At 46.2% G+C, this 20,157-nt stretch overlaps 1 protein-coding gene across 2 annotated transcripts in view; it reads left to right on the top strand.

The window, feature by feature from the left end:
* Window positions 1-20,157, top strand: part of CPNE8 (copine 8) — a 1,123,798-nt gene that overhangs the window by 1,011,928 nt on the left and 91,713 nt on the right. For both annotated transcript variants that reach the window (XM_078679874.1, XM_078679883.1), the window contains one exon: window positions 8,746-8,848. In XM_078679874.1, the coding sequence (XP_078536000.1) occupies window positions 8,746-8,848 (103 nt within the window). The remainder of the gene's footprint in view (window positions 1-8,745; window positions 8,849-20,157) is intronic.

The raw sequence follows: 20,157 nt of genomic DNA, 5'->3' as shown, positions 1-20,157 counted from the left end.
GGGATCTGCCTTACACGTTTACCAATAAATCAACCAAAAGAACAAATATTAGCCCAAAGTATTTGATGATGCAGGAAGGCCTAAGAGAAAGAAAAAGAACAACTGTGTCTCATCCAGTCCGAAAGACTGTATTATTTAATATAGAATATACAATTGGAAAAACAACATATTAGGCTTTCTTCATACTAAAAGAACAGTCATAGTTATTTAGATAGGGGATTCATTTGTCAAAAGACGTGCATAGAAGAGAGTGATAGTAAGTGCTCATGTGTGAAAGTGACCAAAGAGGTCAGTGAAAAGATAAAAGTTAAAAATGGACTTTAAGTTTTTTGACAGGTACTAAGGTTCAATCCTTAGTATAGAACCTGCCCTCCATATTTGCAAAAAATGTAAATCTTTCTTGCAGGTACGTTATTGAAAGATCCTTCGTATTCAGATTGGTCAGATCAGGGGAGAGGGATGTAGAAAAAGCACAGGTGCAGGCTTGGGAAAGATATGTCGACGTTTCGACCCAAGGGTAAACAGGGTGATTGATATCCTCAGGGGCGGGTCTTCATCAGGACGAGGAGAAGAGAAACTCCAAAATGCACGTGAGATAAAATAGCCCCAAATTGAGTGGGCACCCTTGAATGGTGTGCCACTAAGCGCACAACCAGTCAGCGCTCAATAGCCTTGGTATCACTCAGGCAGTATCAGCGTGCCAAACAGCACCACGCTCGATTTTACATGAAGTATTCAGGGGTAGATATTAGAGATGTAACTTAATTACACTCAAGGGAACGAGAGACATCCAGCCTGCTCCGTTCACACACGCTGTCTCTGACGATGTGTCAGCGTGAAGGAAAATGAACAAGTAATCCATATTGATATTGTGCATGTTGAATTAATGTCTAGGACCATTTTTTCTATAATACTTGATACCCAGGTCCTTTGACTTCATTTGGGTTATCCCTTGTTTATAACATTACACGTTTACCAAGCATTCCTTCGAATGAGAACTGATGCTGAGATTTCTAAAGCAATCCTTAGGATCTGCCAGAGGCACCTGTGCATCCATTTTTGTGGGTGATATTTCAGTTGGTTATCAGTATACCTACCCAAGTACACTTTGCAGAGAATATTTTATAAAACAACTTTGAGTTAGTAAGAATGCAAAGTCAAACACTGACCCAAGGATTATCTGAGATGCTTCCTAAAAGTGATGAGTGGGGTTAACTTTCATACGTCAAGGGTCAGAGAGTTCATTGCTAAGGCTGCTGCCACAGAGAAGGTTTGCTGCTAGCTAAGGAGACCTTAAACTTGTGATTTTGAGAAGAAGCATGTCTCTGCTTCTCAGTTCTCTTGATCCACCAGGGATTGTCAGAATAATAGCTAGGTATGGTGGGGTTTGGTAGTGGATGGCCTTGTCGACTGTGCAACATATCTTACATTGAACTCTTGCTGTGTATACGAACCTGTGGTGGCCTTTTAATAACAATTGTTTGCTGGGTTAACTGGTTTATTTCAGACGGAAGGATGTTCTTGAGCAAGGTTGTGTACAATAAAGATTTCATAGCTAGAATACTTTCCAAAGTCCAATTTAGATTTGACTTGTCACCAAACAGCTGGTTTGAGATGTTCGTGCTGAATTTGGTACATATTTACTTTACTATGTAAAGATGAAAATAGTTTGCTTTTGCCACTGTAGTGATATGTGGCAAGAGTGAAAGAGCTGAGTTTAGAGTGATTTAGTGGAGTGATTGGATGAAGGGGAGGGTTGCAGTGAGTCCTGTAATGAATAGTCACGTTTTGCTTTGAAGGGACATTGATCCAAGGAAGAACTCAGGATTGCTGAGCTGAACGTTGTCCAGTAGCCAAAATCTGAATTTGGTATAGGCAGCTTTTTAGGATTGCTATGTTATGTGTTGTTCAGGTTTTCAGACAACAGGTTGGTTTCATCGGTACTTTTATGCACTCTGACAGCAGAATTTTTCAGAATAAAACATGGTGGCACCAGGGAAACGGCCATTACAACGAAGCCGTTTCCAAGAAATTGGTAACCACGCATGCAGTACAACGCACGCGTGGTTACCACGAAAACCTTTACCACGCATACCTTTACTACGAGGTTTGTAGTAAAGGTATATGTGGTAAAGGTAAAAAGTAAAAAAAGGGGGTTTTGGGGGGGTTTCCCCCCCCCAAAAAAACTCACTTGATGTCACGTCGGGTTATGAATTTAATCAGCGTTGTTTAAGAGAAATCAGAAAATAAACTTCCGCTTTCTCTTAACGACGTATGACGTCACCACGCAAGCAATCGAGGTAAATGTTATGCGTGGTAAACGAATTCCGTTGTAACGCATGCGTGGTAAAGGCATGCGTTGCAACGGAATTCGTTGTAACGTCATACATTCGTGGCACCATCTAAGGATTAAATAAAATAGGAGCTGGTATTAAACCCTGAGAAATGTTATCCTGTTTTTTTGATGTGGCATTTGTATGTATGTCGTTTTTGCCATTACCATTAGGTGCTGTTAGACAAATAGGATGAGATCTAGTTCTGAACCTCGGCATTCCATGCAGATTTAAAGAGTCATGTGTAGCCATTCATAAATGATCATGTCAGAGGCTGCATTAATTACATGATTATACAACTTTTAAGATTTGTGAACTGAATGCTGCTCTGAATACGGATTTATACTTGGTATACTTTGATGATGACGATGTTTATTTGTCTGTATCTGTTTTCTCAATTACTTGTCCCAGCCATTAAGTTTTGATACTGAACCACCGTGGTACTTAGAGGCATTAATAAGGTTGCACCAATTACATTGACATACAGGGATGTTTTCTTAGGGTAAGAGAAAGAAAATTGTGAATTTAAGATTTTTGATAGTTAACTCTAGATTATTTTGTGATATGAGTTGTGCTTTTTTGTGAGGTGTTGAAGATAGATTTTAGATGTGCCAAAACAGTGAGCGGGTGGCATTAGGAGTGATTGTGAATACGCCTGCGTGTGTGGATTTTGTTCCACCAAGGCAAGTTTGTATTCTTTGGGGAGTTTTATGTGTAGTGAGATTTCTTCTAGCTTTCCAAATTAATTCTGTGAATGCGAGTTGGCTTGGAAGTGGTCTATTATTTTTTTATTATACCTGTAGTGATTTGTCAAAGATTTCTGAAATCTTCTTAGTATTCTCAAATGCGGTTTTGATTACATATGGAGAGAATGCTTTCAGAGATTGGAACAAATATTTTCAGTGTAGGAGTTTTAGAGGTTAAAAGATGTGAATGGTTGGAGATATGAAAGGGTACCAGTGAGCTGTCTAACCAGTCACTGCTTATGTGGGTCATGACTGAGGTTGTGAAGATCACATCTAGCCATACCTCTCTAGATAAAATGTAACCAATGGGAAAATGGGACAGAAAATGAGTAAAGATTCTGGACAGAATTCTGTCCTATCAGTGCCAGTTCAGTGAGATCAATATTCGATCATCAAGGTCAGTGAGCCTGTAACTGGATTAATATTAACACACAGTAATAAGTGAGAATAGGGTCAATACTTCAAACATTTGATGTGTCTCTTTGTCTCACAACTGAAGGATTAAATATAAAATTCCTGATATAAAGGGTTGTTAATGACTCAGTTACTTACCGGTAATCTGCCTTACTCCGAGTCATAGTCTTCCTCATCACAGTCACACAAGAGCACTACTTGTTCGGGGCACAGCTTTCACCCATAAAAATATTCCCCACCCAACATGGCGGCTTGACAGGAAGTACCTGTCACCTGACCTATAAGGGTGGGGCAACCCCAGACCACATCCTGCAATACCCACAAGCAGAGAAGCAATCAGAAGGAAAAGGTAAAATTATTTTTGTCCTCCAACACCCAAGGACGGTAGGGAGGTAACATGACTGTGACGAGGAAGACTATGACTCGGAGTAATGAAGATTACTCGGTAAATAAGCGAGTAATTACCTACCTACCTTACCCAGGAGCGTAAACCCAAGCGTCAGACAAACCAAAAAGAAACAGTCAACCAAAGGATGCCAAGGAAATCTATTTGCAGATAAGCACAATTAGTGAACATCAGCAAGGACAGCAGAGCCAAAATCTCCAGAAAACACCTCCCCCATCTGCAACTTATAATCGGAGATGAAGATACGAGGGGAGGACCAAGTCGCCGCCGCACATGGATCCTTCAAGGAGGAGACATTAAAAGAAGCCCAGGAGAAAGCCACACCCCTGGTGGAACACCCCTGAATGACAGGAGGAAGAAAAACCTCTGAATGAAGATAGGCCAAGAAAATAGCAGACCCAACCCAATGCAAAAGAGTAGCCATCGAAGGGCAATGAACTCGCCGGGCAACACCAAAAGTAACAAGCACAAAATCCACCTGGCGAACCGAGGCTGTCAGCTCAAGGTAAATAACAAGAGCCCTTGTCAAATCCAGCGAATGAAGCAAGATTTCCTCCGCCGTAGAGGGGTTAGGAAAAAAGGCCTGAAAGAAAATATCCTGGGACAAATGGAAAGGAGAGAACACCTTGGGAAGAAAGGCCGGGTCAGGACAAAGGAGCACGTTAACAGGGAAAAAACACAAGAATGGACGATGGCAAAGCAAGGTGCCAAGTTTCCCCATATGCCTCCCCAAGGTAATAGCCACCAGAAAACACACCTTCAGGATAAGAAACTCCAGAGACACAGAAGGGAGGAGCTCAAACGAGGAGTGCTGCAAGGCATGATGGACCACAGGGAGATCTCAGGAGGGCACGGGAGATGCAATGACAGGCCGCCGAAGAAAGAAACTGCGAAGAAGGCGAGAAGCCAAGCACTCAAAAGAGAGGAGAGAGGCCCCCCTGACAGTCTTAATGGCGGACCACTGGCTGCCGTTTGTAGAAACCGACAGGCCCTTCAAGAACCCATTCCGGAGGAACTCAAGCACAGAACCCCCCCTCACAATAGTCAGGGATGAACCCCCTTAAAGAACACCAAGCAGAGAAATTCCTCCAGTGACGTCCATAAACTCAAATAGGACTGACCTCCCTAGAATTCTGAATGGACAGAGCCAACTCCGAGGAACAACCCAAGAGACTAGCCGTCGCCTCTCAATTTTCAAATCCCCAATAGGCTGGGTGCCTAGCAAGACAGGAGAGGAAAATGGAGCAGAGAAGGGGATAGCGGGAACCTCCAAGAGGGAGCAACAGCCAACAGAGCAGGAGGGGATACTAAGGCTGGTGAGGCCAAAAGGGGGCTACCAACAGCACAACTACTCCCACCTTCCTGATGCTTGCCAACACCCTGCTGAGAAGGGGAAAGGTAGGAAGGGCAAATAGAAGACCCCAGGGCGAAGAGAAACTCAGGACATCCACCCCACATGCCTCGCTGCAAGGAAGAAGGCTGTAAAACCTCGGCAGAAGAGCAGGGGAGGCAAAGAGATCCAAAGAAGGCCTCCCGAACTGCCCCAAAATCTCCCGAAACACCAGAGGAGACATGGACAGAGAAATGGAGTAAGTAAGAAGGCGACTCAGTTGATCCACACGCCCATTCTCCCTCCACAGCAGAAAGATCGCTGTCAGACCAAGCAGGTTGGCTTCCGCCCAAGCCCCAATCTGATTCCCCAGGAGGGTCAAAAGTGGAGAGTGAGTGCCCCCCAAATGATTCAAATAGGCACATGCCACTTGATTGTCTGTCCGACCTGAACCCACCAGTCCTTCAGATGAGGGACAAAGTGCAGAAAAGCCTTGAACACCGCTGCCAGTTCCTTCCAATTTGGGACCCCAAGGGCTGGCATTGGTCATCAGGGAACAGGGAACAGGAAGTTCCAGGGGCACCCCTTTCGCCACGTTGTCTGGTAGCAGCCACCAGCATAGTTGGAGAGAAACAGCGGGAGTCACCGGAACTGAGGCATCTTAATCCTGGGACACCCGATTCCAGTGAGACAGAAGATAATACACCAGATGGAAGAGGTGTCTGCGAGCTCAAGGAACCAGGAAAAGGGAAGCAGCCATGTACCCCTGAACCCACAACCAGTCTCTTGCGGAAGCCAACGGGGCAGACAGGAGGGACTCCAGATGAGACCTGAGCTGAAGCTGGCGAGGAAGAAACACCATCCCCAGCCGGGTATTGAAGAGAGCGCCGATAAATTGGGAGTTCCTGAGACAAGATGAGGTGGGACTTGCTGAGATTCACAAGGAATACATGGGTCTGCAGACAACTCTCCACCAACGCCACATCCTCCTGGGCCTTAAGGAAAGACATGGAAGAAATTAGCAGTCATCAAGGTAGGGAAACAAAAACACCCCTGTGCATGCAATAGACCCATCAGGGGAGCCAAGACCTTCATAAACCCCCGGGGGTGGAGGCCAAACCAAAGGGGAGGACACAAATTGAAAATTTTGTCCCAGGGCAAAGAACCACAAATAAATCTGGAAGAGAGGTGCACAGGATGCCTTCTGTACCGGGAACATCAGAGAGTAGCAACCCTGACCCAACTCGTTGACGAGAACAGGAATGATGGCACCCTTCTGGAGGAGTTCCAAGATCTCCTGCTTCAAACTCAGTAGTTTCAGAGGATTCTGAGGAGTCGGAGTCAGGACGAAAAGATATGGAGGCCAAGAAGGGAAGTCCATAGAATAACCTTCGACCACAAAGCAAAGAACCCAGGAATTGGTGATGTCACTTGTCCAAGCGGACGAATATTATCCAATTCGGCTGCCCATCCCGAGATAGGATTCTGGAGTGGAATTGGCAAGGGCAGCTCATGTGAGATGGTGCTGGGACTTATCAGAGAAGGGGGTGCTACGGCCATGACCCCTCCCACAAAAGAGCTGGGAGGACCCTTACCCAGCCAAGGGGGATTCCCAATCGCCATTACCAAAGCCCTGACCTCACACTGCAGGCTGCAGAGGTGTCAGGAGCTTACGATCTCCTACCGATTTTTTTCAGCAGATCCTCCAGCTGAGGGCCAAACAACTTAGCCCCATCAAAGGGCAAACGTGACTGGCGGGACTTCTGAGAGTCCGCCACTTTCCACAACCTCATCCAGATGTTTTGCTGAGCAGAAACAATGGAACCAGAAGTTGCCACTGCAGCGGACAGAGTCTCAAAGGTAATGTCAGACATGAAGCGTTCCTGCAATTCTATAAGAGACAGACTCAAATTGACATCCTCCCTTTGCTGAAGGTCCTCTGACAAGGCCTGAGAATCATGCAGGAGCGATTGAACCACATACGAGGCGTATGCACCAGCCCTGATCGTAAAGTTGGCGGTGGAGTAAGCCCGCTTGGCAGCACTTTCCGCCTTCTTATCTACCAGATCGCTAGGAGAAGCATCCTCCGAGATGATGGAACCACTGGAAGCCAGACCCATCATCTTAGAGCCCACCTTCACATGAGGAGGGAACTCAGCCTGGAAATTCTGAAGAAGGTACTTCTTTGCGAGGAACCTAGGAAACCCAGCCTTCTGGACGTCAGACCATTCCCTGGATGGCTTTATGGATGGGAAGAGCATCAGGCTCCTTCCGGCGGTACTGAGAGAAAAAAATCCTCCTCCTTATCCAGAGGAACCACAATTTGAAAGGCCAAATTGTCCTTCAAGTGAGCGATCACGTCCTTAACAAAGTGTGCCTGCTTTACCTCATCCAAACCATCAGAGTCTGGGTCAGGGGTCAGGCTGAGAAGAAACTCTGGGAACTTTAAGCACTGGCCCCGCCCAAGCCTCAAAAGCAGAATACACTACCTTATTGATCATGGCCTGAATTACATCAAGATCCATGCCCACAGGCTGCTGGGAGGAAGGAGACTCAGAACCAGAAGACTGATGTTTACGCTTCTCAGAGCGTTTACCTTCCATGGCCGCTCACAAAAACACAACTGATGAAATGGAGGAAGAACAAACCATTAAATGCACGCGAGAGACACCGTTGCTTAGCAACCAGCACTGCCCGTGATGCGGCAGGCGGAAGACTGTAATCCCGTGCCTATAACCTCCCCAGGAAACCGCCTCGCGGGGAGCCAGTACCAGCCGGGAGGACTGTAAATCAGGTAAGCTGCAGGCAGGAAGCCCTGTCCAAGAAGCAGAAATGCTTGGGCGCCTCTGAGGCGACACGTCATGAGCAGTGACCGCCGCTCCTGACCGCTAAAGCGCAGGAGCAGCGGAAGGACAAAACACACCACCCCCACTCCCTAGTGGCTCATCGCAGAAGCTGCAAAGTAAATAAGGCATAAAAAACAGGAAAGCACACCACCACTCCCAATCACTCGGTGCCGGAGCGGAGGTGACAGGGAAAAACAGACAAACCGCTGCACCAATGCCCAGAGCGGGAGCAGCTGCAGTACAGAAATATATAAACCAAAATATGGAGACGATATAGCAGTCCCATAAATCAAAAAAAAAACATACTCCTCACCGCATAGCAGTGCAACGTCTATGGGAGTTCCAGTTGAAACACAGAGAAAAAAGAGGATGTGGTCTTATAGGTCAGGTGACAGGTACTTCCTGTCAGGCTGCCATGTTGGTTGGGGAATATTTTCTATGGGTGAATGCTGTGCCCCAAACACGTAGTGCTCCTGGGTGACTGTGACGAGGAAGACGGAGAAGGCAAGGAAAATGCAATTCTTACCCATGTGAGAGTTTGTTTAGCTGCTTTGACACAACAAACAATATGATGTATCGATCTGTATTGCAAGTACACAAAATATGCATTTCAGCAATCAAAGAGCTCCAATCGTTTTTCTACTATACTGGTCTTTTTTCTGTTGTTTAGATACGCTTCTTCAGTAAAGGATGGTTCCCAGTATTTCATTCTGCTGATAATTACCGATGGAGTAATATCTGACATGGCTCAAACAAAGGAATCCATAGTTAATGTGAGTACTGAAAATGTTGATATGTTTACAATGATAAATAACAGATGCATTTTTCAGACTAATATTTAAAATGTTTTAAGTAATTATGTTAGTGATTTGATTGTTCAGTAGTCCAATAAAAGCTTTGGTAATACAAGGGCCAGTTCCCTGAAGAATGAGTCCAAGATGCCCCATTCAAGCTCATGTGTGGAGGTAATCAATACAGTTCAACCTTGGAAATTCTAATTCAGCTTCTCCCCAATATGATGTTCTAGCTTCCACCTCTGAAAACCATACCTGTAAGATGTTAAAAACCTTTCACAGAAGAGTTATACTATCATCTTAATTAGAGAACAACAAGACAAAAAATATAAATAGACAAAAAACATAAATATGATGGCGATTCATCCTTTCCATTGTGACTTACGTTTCTACTCTTTAGATAGCTTTCAGTGGTATTTAGTTCAAGTAAGCCATTTCCACAGGCCACCATACTTGTGTAAATTAAGGCCTGATTTAGAGTACAGTGGCTAGCACGCAGTAACAAGTATAAACAATCAGTGTCTGCTCCTCCGCTAAAGCGGAGGAGCGGTGCCCCACTGCCTAGAGCAGGTAAGAAAGGAAAAAATAAAATGATAATAACTGAATGTTCCTACTGCTGTGGCAGTGTGTGAGGGGGCAGAGCTGCAGGGGAAGAGTGGTAGAAAACTCCTGTGGCTGTGCGCAGTGACTTTTTGGTCGGCCCTCTTGGGCCGCCCAAAACAGTTATGCGCACTCACCTGTTCTCCATGCAGGCTGCATTACAGCCTGCATGGAGAACATACCCACCTCTCCAGCCCCTGACTGAGCACTGTGTCACAGAACTCAGACAAATTGGATTAGGGGTGGGAGCCAAGCTGCCTGCTTCCTGTTCCGACCTAGAGTCGGACACAGGCGAGCAGGAGAGAAGGCGCAGGACCCGGCAAGGTATATATTTTTTTTTAAGCAGCCTGCGTCCCCATATCCCCTTCTGTGATGTGTGTGTATTTCTGTGCAAAGGGAGGACTATGGCATCTTGGTGTGGAAACTTGTGTGTGTCCTTTCCGTGCCATTACGTTACACTTGATGAAATGCCTACTTCATTGAGAGAACCATTACCTCAGGTGTGGGCAGGGGCGGATTGGTAATGCGGGCACTCGAGCAATGCCTGAGAGGCCAGTGTCCAGTTCCAGTTGTGGGCTGCTTTTTTAGCAGTCTGGGGGTTAGATCTGCGTTGTTCGGATACCACCAGCGGCCCAGTGGGTGACGGAGTGGGCTTTTTGGAGGCAGATGGGCATCCATTACCTCCCTTTTATCTCCGGGCAGAGGTGTCACTCCCTTTCTCTCACTGGGCCGGCCCATTAATGTATGCATAGTGAGCGGCGGCAGGTGGCCTGAGCAGAAGTGGCATCACTTGTTTTCAGGTGCATTTCACCAGTGTAAACTAATCCGTGCATTTATTTTTACCTACTCCCCCCCCCCTTTTTTTAAATAAAATTTCGCCAAAGCAGCGTTTTGAGGAAAGGCATTATGTAATGTGGGCCACTTGTTTTTAGCGTGCCCAGGCCGAATTTTAATCCCAATCCAACCCTGGGTGTCAGTAATGCTTTATTGTGTTCTCAGTTAAGGGCATGTAAAATTCCTGCTGCCTCAGACTGTCTGCATAGAACTTACTCATAACACATGAGCACATGATGCAATGGTGTCTTCTGTAGGTGAGTGATCTGCTGTAACATGACTTCGTCTCACTTAGGAACCTCCTCAGGGAAATTATTGGTGCAAATAGCTACTAGGAAAAGATAGACTTCAGCCACATAAAAGTCATGAGACATGACACCTCAAGCATCAGTATAAAAATTTAAACATTTGAAGCAACACAAATTGGGGACAGGATAATAAGACAAAATCAGATGACTTGTTCTAAGCCTTGTGTTAACTAAACAAGCTAAATACACAAAAAAGGAAAATCTATGACTAGAAGCGCTTAGTAATAAAGAAAAATAAAGCACACAAAATAAGACCTACAGTGCTTTAAACTTTAAAGAGTAGTCTTTTGCAACAGCATAGTAAAAGACAGTACAATGGTTCAATATTTAAATAAGTGAGATTAAATACGAATTAATCACTCATTGCTGAGAGGAGCAAAAGAAGATTGGGGGTCTCTAGTTGGCACAGGTAGGTACTTGTGACAAATAGGTACCCTTGCCTCTAGTCAGGGTAAGGGGTACACTCCTAAAATAACCTCTGCTCACCCCCTTGGTAGCTTGGCACGAGCAGACAGGTTTATATCAGAGGCAGTGTGAAAAGCATTTGTGAACACATACAGTAATCAAGTGACAACACTACAGATGAACACCACACAAGTTTTATATTAAAAATAAGTATTCTTTATATAGATTTACCACAAGACCACAAACGACAAACATCCACAATACTGTGCTTAAAATGGTAGAATTGCTTAGTTCTCTTTAGATCTTAAAATGCAACACTTTGAGCCAATGTACCTTAAGATGCGAAACACAGGGCAACAAAAGTGTTGCAGGTAGTCCCTTACACGCAAGGACCGTGATGCATTGAAGATCTCGTGCAAAGAAATAAAGATGGAGCTTTCTCCTTGATGCGACACGCTTCCCGGCGATGCGAAATACTTACACGATGCGACCGCAACAGGCCCTGCGACACACTTCCCAGTGATGCAGCGGTGTCTGCTGCGACGTCGATCCTCTCTCCTGGCGATGCGAGTTGCTTCCACAATGATGTGAGCCACAACAGGTCCTGCGACACTCTTCCCGGTGATGAGGCGGTGTCTGCGGCGACGTCGATCCTCTTCTCCAGCGATGAGCCGTGATAGGCTTCCTGTTCTTGAGTCGCGCTTCCAGCTCCTTGCGACACACAAGTCCTCAAAAAGTCCAGCACTACTGCAGGTACTTCCAGAGAACTCTTGGGGAGCTGGTGGGTGAAGTCTGCTGTCCCTGAGACTTCAGCAGGAGGCAAGCTCTGTTCCAAGCCCTTGGAGATCCTTTCAAGGTGATGAAAAGTACACAAAGTTCCTCTCTCCTTTCTTTGGCAGTCAGGCAACCACTGCAGGCCAATCCCCCAAGCAGCACTTCAGCTTAGGGATAGTCTCTCCTCAGTCTATCTGGTTCCACTCCTCAGCAAAGGTTTCTTCTTCTTGTCCAAAAGTTATCTAACTCTCTGGGGTTTGGGTTCCCTCTTTTATACTACTTTTTTCTTTGTTCTCTGAAGGCAGAGAGGCCTTTGCCTAGTCCAAACCAGTTATGGTCAGTCCTGGAGCACTATATTGACATGACTCCTTCTTTCCTTTCACAGTGCAGGGCAGAACCATCTGACGCCCCACAGGAGGTGGAGCCAGCATTGTGGAGTACAGGCACAGCCCTGGAGCACTCTGTTGACATGACTCCTTCTCTCCTTTCACAGTGCAGGGCAGAGACATCAGACGCACCACAGGAGGTGGAGCCAGCATTGTGGAGGGAAGGCACAGCCCTATTCATGTCCCAGGTGCAACTCCTCCCTCCCATCTAGATGCAGGTCTCTCTATTCACCACTGGGCTGGCTCACCCTGTCTCCTGGACTCCCCCAGCCCTGTCACTCCAGACAAGGAATACACAACCTAGCAGAGGCAGGCTTGGATAGTTAGACAAGAAAATACCTACTTTCTAAAAGTGGTATTTTCAAACACAGAATGTTAAAACCAACTTCACTAAAATATGTATGTTATCATTCTGAGTTCAGGCATACTAAACTTGAATTTCTGCCATGTTCCCTGAGTCAGTCAATATTATAAGATGTAATAATGTACCTGCCCATTCTGGCCAATGGAGAACAGGTGCAAAGACAACAGTTGATGGACAGAATGCAGAACAATGTCATACATTCACCCAAGTACAGAGATCTGGGCCTAAATCCATCGTTTTTTTGCTCACCGCACCACCCCAGTTCAGACATGGCCATATGCAAATCAGCCTTCACCCTGTGCCTCATGGGAACAGTCCAGCCCGAACTGCCAAGCCATGTCTTCCCTGGACCGGAATCAAGCATACTAGGACCGGTTTCTGGTGATCAGCAGTCTTCAGCCAGGATAGCTTGACTCCAGTGGCACGAGAGCACGGAACTCACGTCTGAGCATACGGAATCAAGCATCCTAGGACCGATTTCTGGCAATCAGCTGTCTTCAGCCAGGACAGCTTGACTTCAGTGGCCTGGAGAGCACGGAACTCACGTCTGAGCATACCCGTCCCACTTGGGGTGACAAATGCAAAACAACAGTTGATGGACCGAATGCAGAACAATGTCATACATTCACCCCAGTACAGAGATCTGGGCCTAAATCCATCGTTTTTTTGCTCACCACACCACCCCAGTTCAGAAATGGCCATATGCAAATCAGCCTTGACCCTGTGCCTCATGGGAACAGTCCAGCCCGAACTGCCAAGCCATGTCTTCCCTGGACCGGAATCAAGCATCCTAGGACCGGTTTCTGGCTATCAGCTGTTTTCAGCCAGGATAGCTTGACTCCAGTGGCGTGGAGAGCACGGGACTCACGTCTGAGCATACCCGTCCGACTCAGGGTAACAAATGCAAAAACAACAGTTGATGGACAGAATGCAGAACAATGTCATACATTCACCCCAGTACAGAGATCTGGGCCTAAATCCATCGTTTCTTTGCTCACCACACCACCCCAGTTCAGACATGGCCATATGCAAATCAGCCTTGACCCTGTGCCTCATGGGAACAGTCCAGCCTGAACTGCCAAGCCATCTCTTCCCTGGACCAGAATCAAGCATCCTAGGACCGGTTTCTGGCTATCAGCCGTCTTCAGCCAGGATAGCTTGACGCCAGTGGCGTGGAGAGCACGGGACTCACGTCTGAGCATACCCGTCCCACTCGGGGTGGCATATGCAAAAACAACAGTTGATGGACAGAATGCAGAACAATGTCATACATTCACCCCAGTACAGAGATCTGGGCCTAAATCCATCGTTTTTTTGCTCACCACACCACCCCAGTTCAGACATGGCCATATGCAAATCAGCCTTGACCCTGTGCCTCATGGGAACAGTCCAGCCCGAACTGCCAAGCCATGTCTTCCCTGGACCGGAATAAAGCATCCTAGAACCGGTTTCTAGCTATCAGCCGTCTTCAGCCAGGATAGTTTGACGCCAGTGTAGTGGAGAGCACGGGACTCACGTCCGAGCATACCCGTTCCACTTGGGGTGACAAATGCAAAAACAACAGTTGATGGACAGAATGCAGAAAAATGTCTGTAACAAGGCGGGGCTGAGTGACATCGAGGGGTGGTGGACTCCCGGAAATGACCCCGCAATGCATCCTTCATTACAGACGGACTCCTGGGATTCAGGTCAGGACGGGCTCGAAGAAGAGGAACACGGCGCCTTTAATTGGGAGTTCACGGAGGAGGAGGACACACCTTCGGCATACGTCAGGGATGCCGGATTGGATAAACACCAGGAAGTGATGTTCGCGGCGTGTGACATCACCCCGGAGGAGAAGGCGAGGAGCGCTGTTGGCGAGCGGAGGACCGAAGAGTGCAGCAACGAAGAAGTACGAGGAAGAGACGAAGAACTACACCGAGGAGGCGGAGAAGAGTCCCACGGAGAGCCAGGAGGCCAACGACCCCGTGAGCCGCCGTGCCACTCTCCCGGGGGAGGAGCGTGGCTATCCCAGGTACGGGAGCGTATGGCGGCTTGGGTGGGAAAGCGTGTGTAAATAGTGTAAAACGCCCCGTGATTGTTCTTCCTCGTCTCCCCACCCTCTCGTTTCCTTTACCCCGCGTTTAACCCTCACTGTCTGTAAGACCCGCCTCACCTCACTGACTTGTATAGTAATACTTGGTCACCGGTGATTCCCTCCAGTCTCACAACACACGGTCCCTAGGGAAAACCCCCACCAGTAGACAGTGGAACTAACTGCTCCCTCTCTGTTGGTCTTCTTTTGCATGGGAAACCGGAGCCAAGGGAGTCGCTACATTGACCACATTGACCAGACCTTGATGTGACAACAACAACAACCGGAAAGACGAAAGGTCCCAGACCAGAACGCCACAACGGATCCCAGTCAGTTTGCTAAGGAAAGACTTACCTTTAGAACCCGAAGAACTTTGATGTTACCATCGAAACGCTTGATACCAATAAAACCGTCTTTACCCACACGACCCGGTGTTACTCTCGTTCCTGACCCGCAGTCTGGTACATCAGTCACCCCAGAACCACAAGCCCAGTTCACAATGTCATACATTCACCCCAGTACAGAGATCTGGGCCTAAATCCATCGTTTTTTTGCTCACCACACCACCCCAGTTCAGACATGGCCATATGTAAATCAGCCTTGACCCTGTGCCTCATGGGAACAGTCAAGCCCGAACTGCCAAGCCATGTCTTCCCTGGACCTGAATCAAGCATCCTAGGACCGGTTTCTGGCCATCATCTTGTGTGTTTTGCTCTTCGCCCTATGCGGGAAGGGTATGCCCAGACTTGGGTCCCGTGCTCACTACGCCACTGGAGTCAAGTTATCCTGGCTGATGACGGCTGATAACCAGAAACCGATCCTAGGATGCTTGATTCCGGTCCAGGGAAGACATGGCTTGGCAGTTCGGGCTGGACTGTTCCCATGAGGCACAGGGTCAAGACCGATTTGCATATGGCCATGTCTGAACTGGTGTGGCGTGGTGAGCAAAATAACGATGGATTAAACCCAGATCTGTGACTGGGGGTGAATGTTTTGCCATTGAGCAACATTCCGTCCATCATCTTGTGTGTTTTGCTGTTCGCCCTATGTGGGAACGGTATGCCCAGATGTGGGTCCTGTGCTCACTATGCCACTGGAGTCAAACTATCCTGGCTGATGACGGCTGATAGCCAGAAACCGGTCCTAGGATGCTTGATTTCGGTCCGCGGAAGACATTGCTTGGCAGTTTGGGCTGGACTGTTCCCATGAGGCACAGGGTCGAGACTGATTTACATATGGCCATGTCTGAACTGGGGTGGCGTGGTGAGCAAAATACCGATGAATTAAACCCAGATCTGTGGCTGGGGGTGAATGTTTTGCCTTTGTACAGCATTTTTCCATCATCTTGTGTGTTTTGCTATGGAGAACAGTTAGCCTTGCAATAGTGAAAAACGAAAATGGCTGTAATTCACTATTCGGAAATGCCACACAAGTCAGGGCTTGTCCTACCGTATACTTACAATGCACCCTGCTCTTGGGCCTACCATAAGGGTGTGTGATATGAAGAAAAGGGAAGGTTTAGGGACTGGCAAGTGGGTGCACTTACCCAGTCAACAGGGCAGTACCAGACTGCACACAGGCTCTGCAATGGCAGACCTGAGACACACTTTTTCAGGCCACTTCTGTGGGTGGCACAACCAGTGCTGCAAGCCCACTAGCAGCATTTGGTTTACAAGCCCTGGGCACACTCAGTGCACTGTACTAGGCTCTGACCAATAAACCAAATCAGCCAATCATGGAATCACTAATCCATACATCAATCTATAATAGGGAGAGCATATGCACTTTAGCACTGATCAGCAGTGGTAAAGTGCCCAGAGTCATAAAACCAACAAAAACAGGTCAGACAAAATACAGGAGGAAGGCTAAAAGTTCAGGGACGACCCTGCAAAAAGGTCCAAGTCCAACAATCACGCATTGCTGAGAGCAGCAAAAGAAGAGGGATACATCTCATGAACCCAAGATCAGCACGCTATCTACTTCGTGCAGCAGCAGAGGTGGATAAGAGGGATATTCCATCCAAAAGACCTGGTGGCAAGGAGGAGACTTAAGAACTGCACAACATTGTCACACGTTGCCAAACATAAGGCCCTTCCTTATCCCTTCTATTATATCGAACATCTACTGGTCTTTACCTATGACCTGCTATCCTTGATGAAAAAGATAATCATCCATCAAACTCACTCCTCCCAAAGCTGTCCACAGGTTTAATATTTCACATGCTTAGAGACCATGGAACCAAAACAAAATAGGAAAGAAGTGTGATGTAGGTGGATGAACATGGCATGTTTTAGATTGAAAGCAACTTTTGCTGCACCTCAATACATGCAGGTAGTCCTACAGCTGAATAAACTGGAAATAGTCCTATACAGTTAATACAGATAGAAAATAAAAACATTGCCCTCTCTGCACGTTTAGTGAAAGATAAGTGCACGTTTTGGGGCAAATTCACAAAGGCATGCAAGAGTATTCCTGTAGCACTACTTCCTGTACGCGGGTTTGTGACTCAGCCCCATTAAATTTTGGTTTATTACACCTAGCACTGTGCACATCAAAATGGCATTTTACGGGCTCAGGACAGTAAAAATGCTTTTTTTTTTAATTTATCACCTCACTCCATGATCTAAAGTAAATCTCTTAAAAAGATACTTTTTAAATCAAATCATAGCATATCCATATATGACAGCTGTGTAGTTCACAACTACTTTGTACCTCATTGACAATTCAATTTGCGCAATGACATCTGTTAGGGTAATGGAACTATTTCTCCTTCCTTGTACCAAGTTTCTCTCTCTTTACCTCTAAAAGAAGGACAGTAAAGTTGTTTATCAATAATAAAAAAATGATCATTAGGCAGCTTTCAATAAGTTTCAAAGAGAGGTAAGTAAGTAAGAGTTTTCTAGAGCGCACAAATACCAAGTTGTCTTGACGCTCAGTCAACTTCAAGAACAGCAAAGAGAAACGGATGACTTACTTAACAGCCCGAGTAAAGAGCCAGGTTTTTAAAGATTTCCTGAGAAGTATAAGGCTAGATTGCGATCTTAAAAAGAGGGGTAAAGCATTACACAATTTGCTGCCTAAATAGGGGAATCTTTTGTTGTGAACATATCAAGGACCCTATTTAAATATTCCCGATTTATGCCCTTATGTGGTTATAACAAATCATTTCCTTATAAAGGCATAAGAATCATATCCATATTTAGTCATAGCCAATGCAGTCCAAATACGGCAAGGCTACTTCCATAGACTCCTAGAAAGTACAACGTGTTCTTTAAACAAACCAAGCCTCCAGCAGCCCGGGAATTCCCCCTGCTTCTGTTTTGATTTGTCCAAGAACTCCTGGAGTCCTGAAAGAACTGCAAGTTCTTAGTGACGTCTTATGTCCAACCTTACGTCAAACTCGGCACCTTCCAGGTATAAATATACCAACAGCTGCCCTAGCAAACACCAGGCCCGGACTGGCCGTTGCAGGCACCGGGCAATCCCCCGGTCGGCCGCGAGGGTAGGGGCCGGTTTTGTGCCCCAGGGGGCCAGTTTTGTTACAGGGTCGTTTTTTGCAGCATAGCTGCAAAAACGGCACTGTAACAAAATCGGCCGAAAACCGGCCCTAGCAAAGAGCGCGGTTGCACCCCCCAACCCCCCGGGGGGAGGGGGGGGGGCGGCCGAGCACTTTGCCAGGGCCAGTTTCGGTTCCCAGTCCGGCCCTGGCAAACACACGGTGGTTTGGAGCAGATCAGCTATCTACTTGCCCGACGCCCTGCTGTGGCATGTGCCGAAGGAAGCCGACCCTCCCATTGACGCACTGAGAGAGACGCTGTCTTTTCTCCTGCCGAGAAATCCAGCTCCAGTGTTTCCAGTCACCCTTGCGGGTTGCTGGGAGATCGAGTCCTGAGAACGAGATACAAGACCTCCTTCATTCTATAACCAAGGTACGGAGCTGATTAGATCCTTAGAGAATTCTTGATTCAGATTCTTGGCAAAAACTATCTTAACTTAAACTGCAGCTCAATTACTCCTTCCCAGGTACTAGGCTTAGGCTAGGTACACCGGGGTAGGCGTATCTTAGAAGCACCAGTTGAGTACGTTTAGTCAATGATTTTATGTATGTATATATTTTATTTATTTTAAACACGGTATGGCTTAGAAACTGTACCATGCTTTTACAGTATTATTTCATAATACTCCTTTTACTGTACGCACTTTACTATATGACAAGTATTGCAATTGTGGCAACTCACTTCTCTTGCATGAGAAAGAAGACTGTTCAATAAATAACCACTTTTATTGAAAATGCCCGTCTCTCTATTTCTCCGCGCTTCTGGTGAAACTAAGCATGCACGATTGACTGAGTAAAATAGTTATCTATTGTTTCCGCGACTCTGGAGATATACTCCTTATTCTGGAGGGAGCAAACTTGTCATGTTTATGCGGTTGTCAGAAACTAATCCCTTCTTGTCTATTCAGGAAAGTTAACACCTTCTTGTTTACTCGAGAAAGTTTCTAGTGACCTCTGAGCTAGCTGGCATTCATAATTAAGTCTAACATATTCAATAGAGACCTAGTCGACCTCAGTCCTACGTCTAAACTATCGTTTGTGTTATTCCAATGCTCAGAGGCTATTGGGAATATAGGAACTACACTACATGGTGCCCAACATTTGGTAAGGCGATAATTTAATGCTAGATACTAGAGTAACTCAGTCGTGCTTTTCACACAGACCCCTTTTTCCCGTAAATACTCCAATAGACGTCTGGAGTGGGTGAAAGGTTAATATCCGCCAAAACTTAGAAGGATGAGAATCCTATGTATTAGTTCTTGGTTAAGTCAACGTTGAAGGATACAGTGTTCTATAATATTGTGCACCTAATCTTTGTTTCCTTGAAACTTGCTCTGCAAACTTTCAGTCAGTAAAATGTCGGATGACGACAGAGAAAGAGATGAAATAGCAGCTCAACTTTTAGCGGAAGACACAAGTCTCCGGAAAGATGACCCGAATGCTATACTCATCCCAGTCAATGTAAGGAAGAGTGTAACTTACAAACTTATAAATGATGGAGTATCATCAAGAGGTGGTACAGTAATATTTGTGGTAGAGGCCCATGAATATCGGCAGACAGAGGTATTCTATTCCTGGATACATTTTCCAGCAGCTCATGCTGTGACACGCGAGTTCCACTACTGCAAAGTAGAGGAATCTCCAGGAGGAATATGTTCCTTTCGAGGACGTTGAAATTCCACTAACATACCAAGAGCACCAGCTCTGGTTTAATGGCGCCCTAAAACATCAAAATCACTTCACCAGGCTCGGTCCACTAGGTAGACCAGGAGCCACATGGCCGCTTCTAGCCAGCTATACACCACATCCTGACATTGAAAAAATATCAAGCGAAGAACGTTTTGTTCAGCTACAGGAATTACCAAAAGCATATAGAGAATTAGTTAAATTAACACTGACGGTACTACGATCCGCCAAAAATTGAAAGAAACAGATATAGCAGAACAACCTTTTGAACTTGCCAGAATAATTGAAAAATCCTATGAAG

This window comes from Lissotriton helveticus, chromosome 1_1, assembly GCF_964261635.1.
Source record: "Lissotriton helveticus chromosome 1_1, aLisHel1.1, whole genome shotgun sequence".
Lineage (NCBI taxonomy): Eukaryota > Metazoa > Chordata > Amphibia > Caudata > Salamandridae > Lissotriton > Lissotriton helveticus.
Note: the sequence above shows the minus strand (reverse complement) of the source record. Positions and strands in the feature narration are given on the sequence as shown.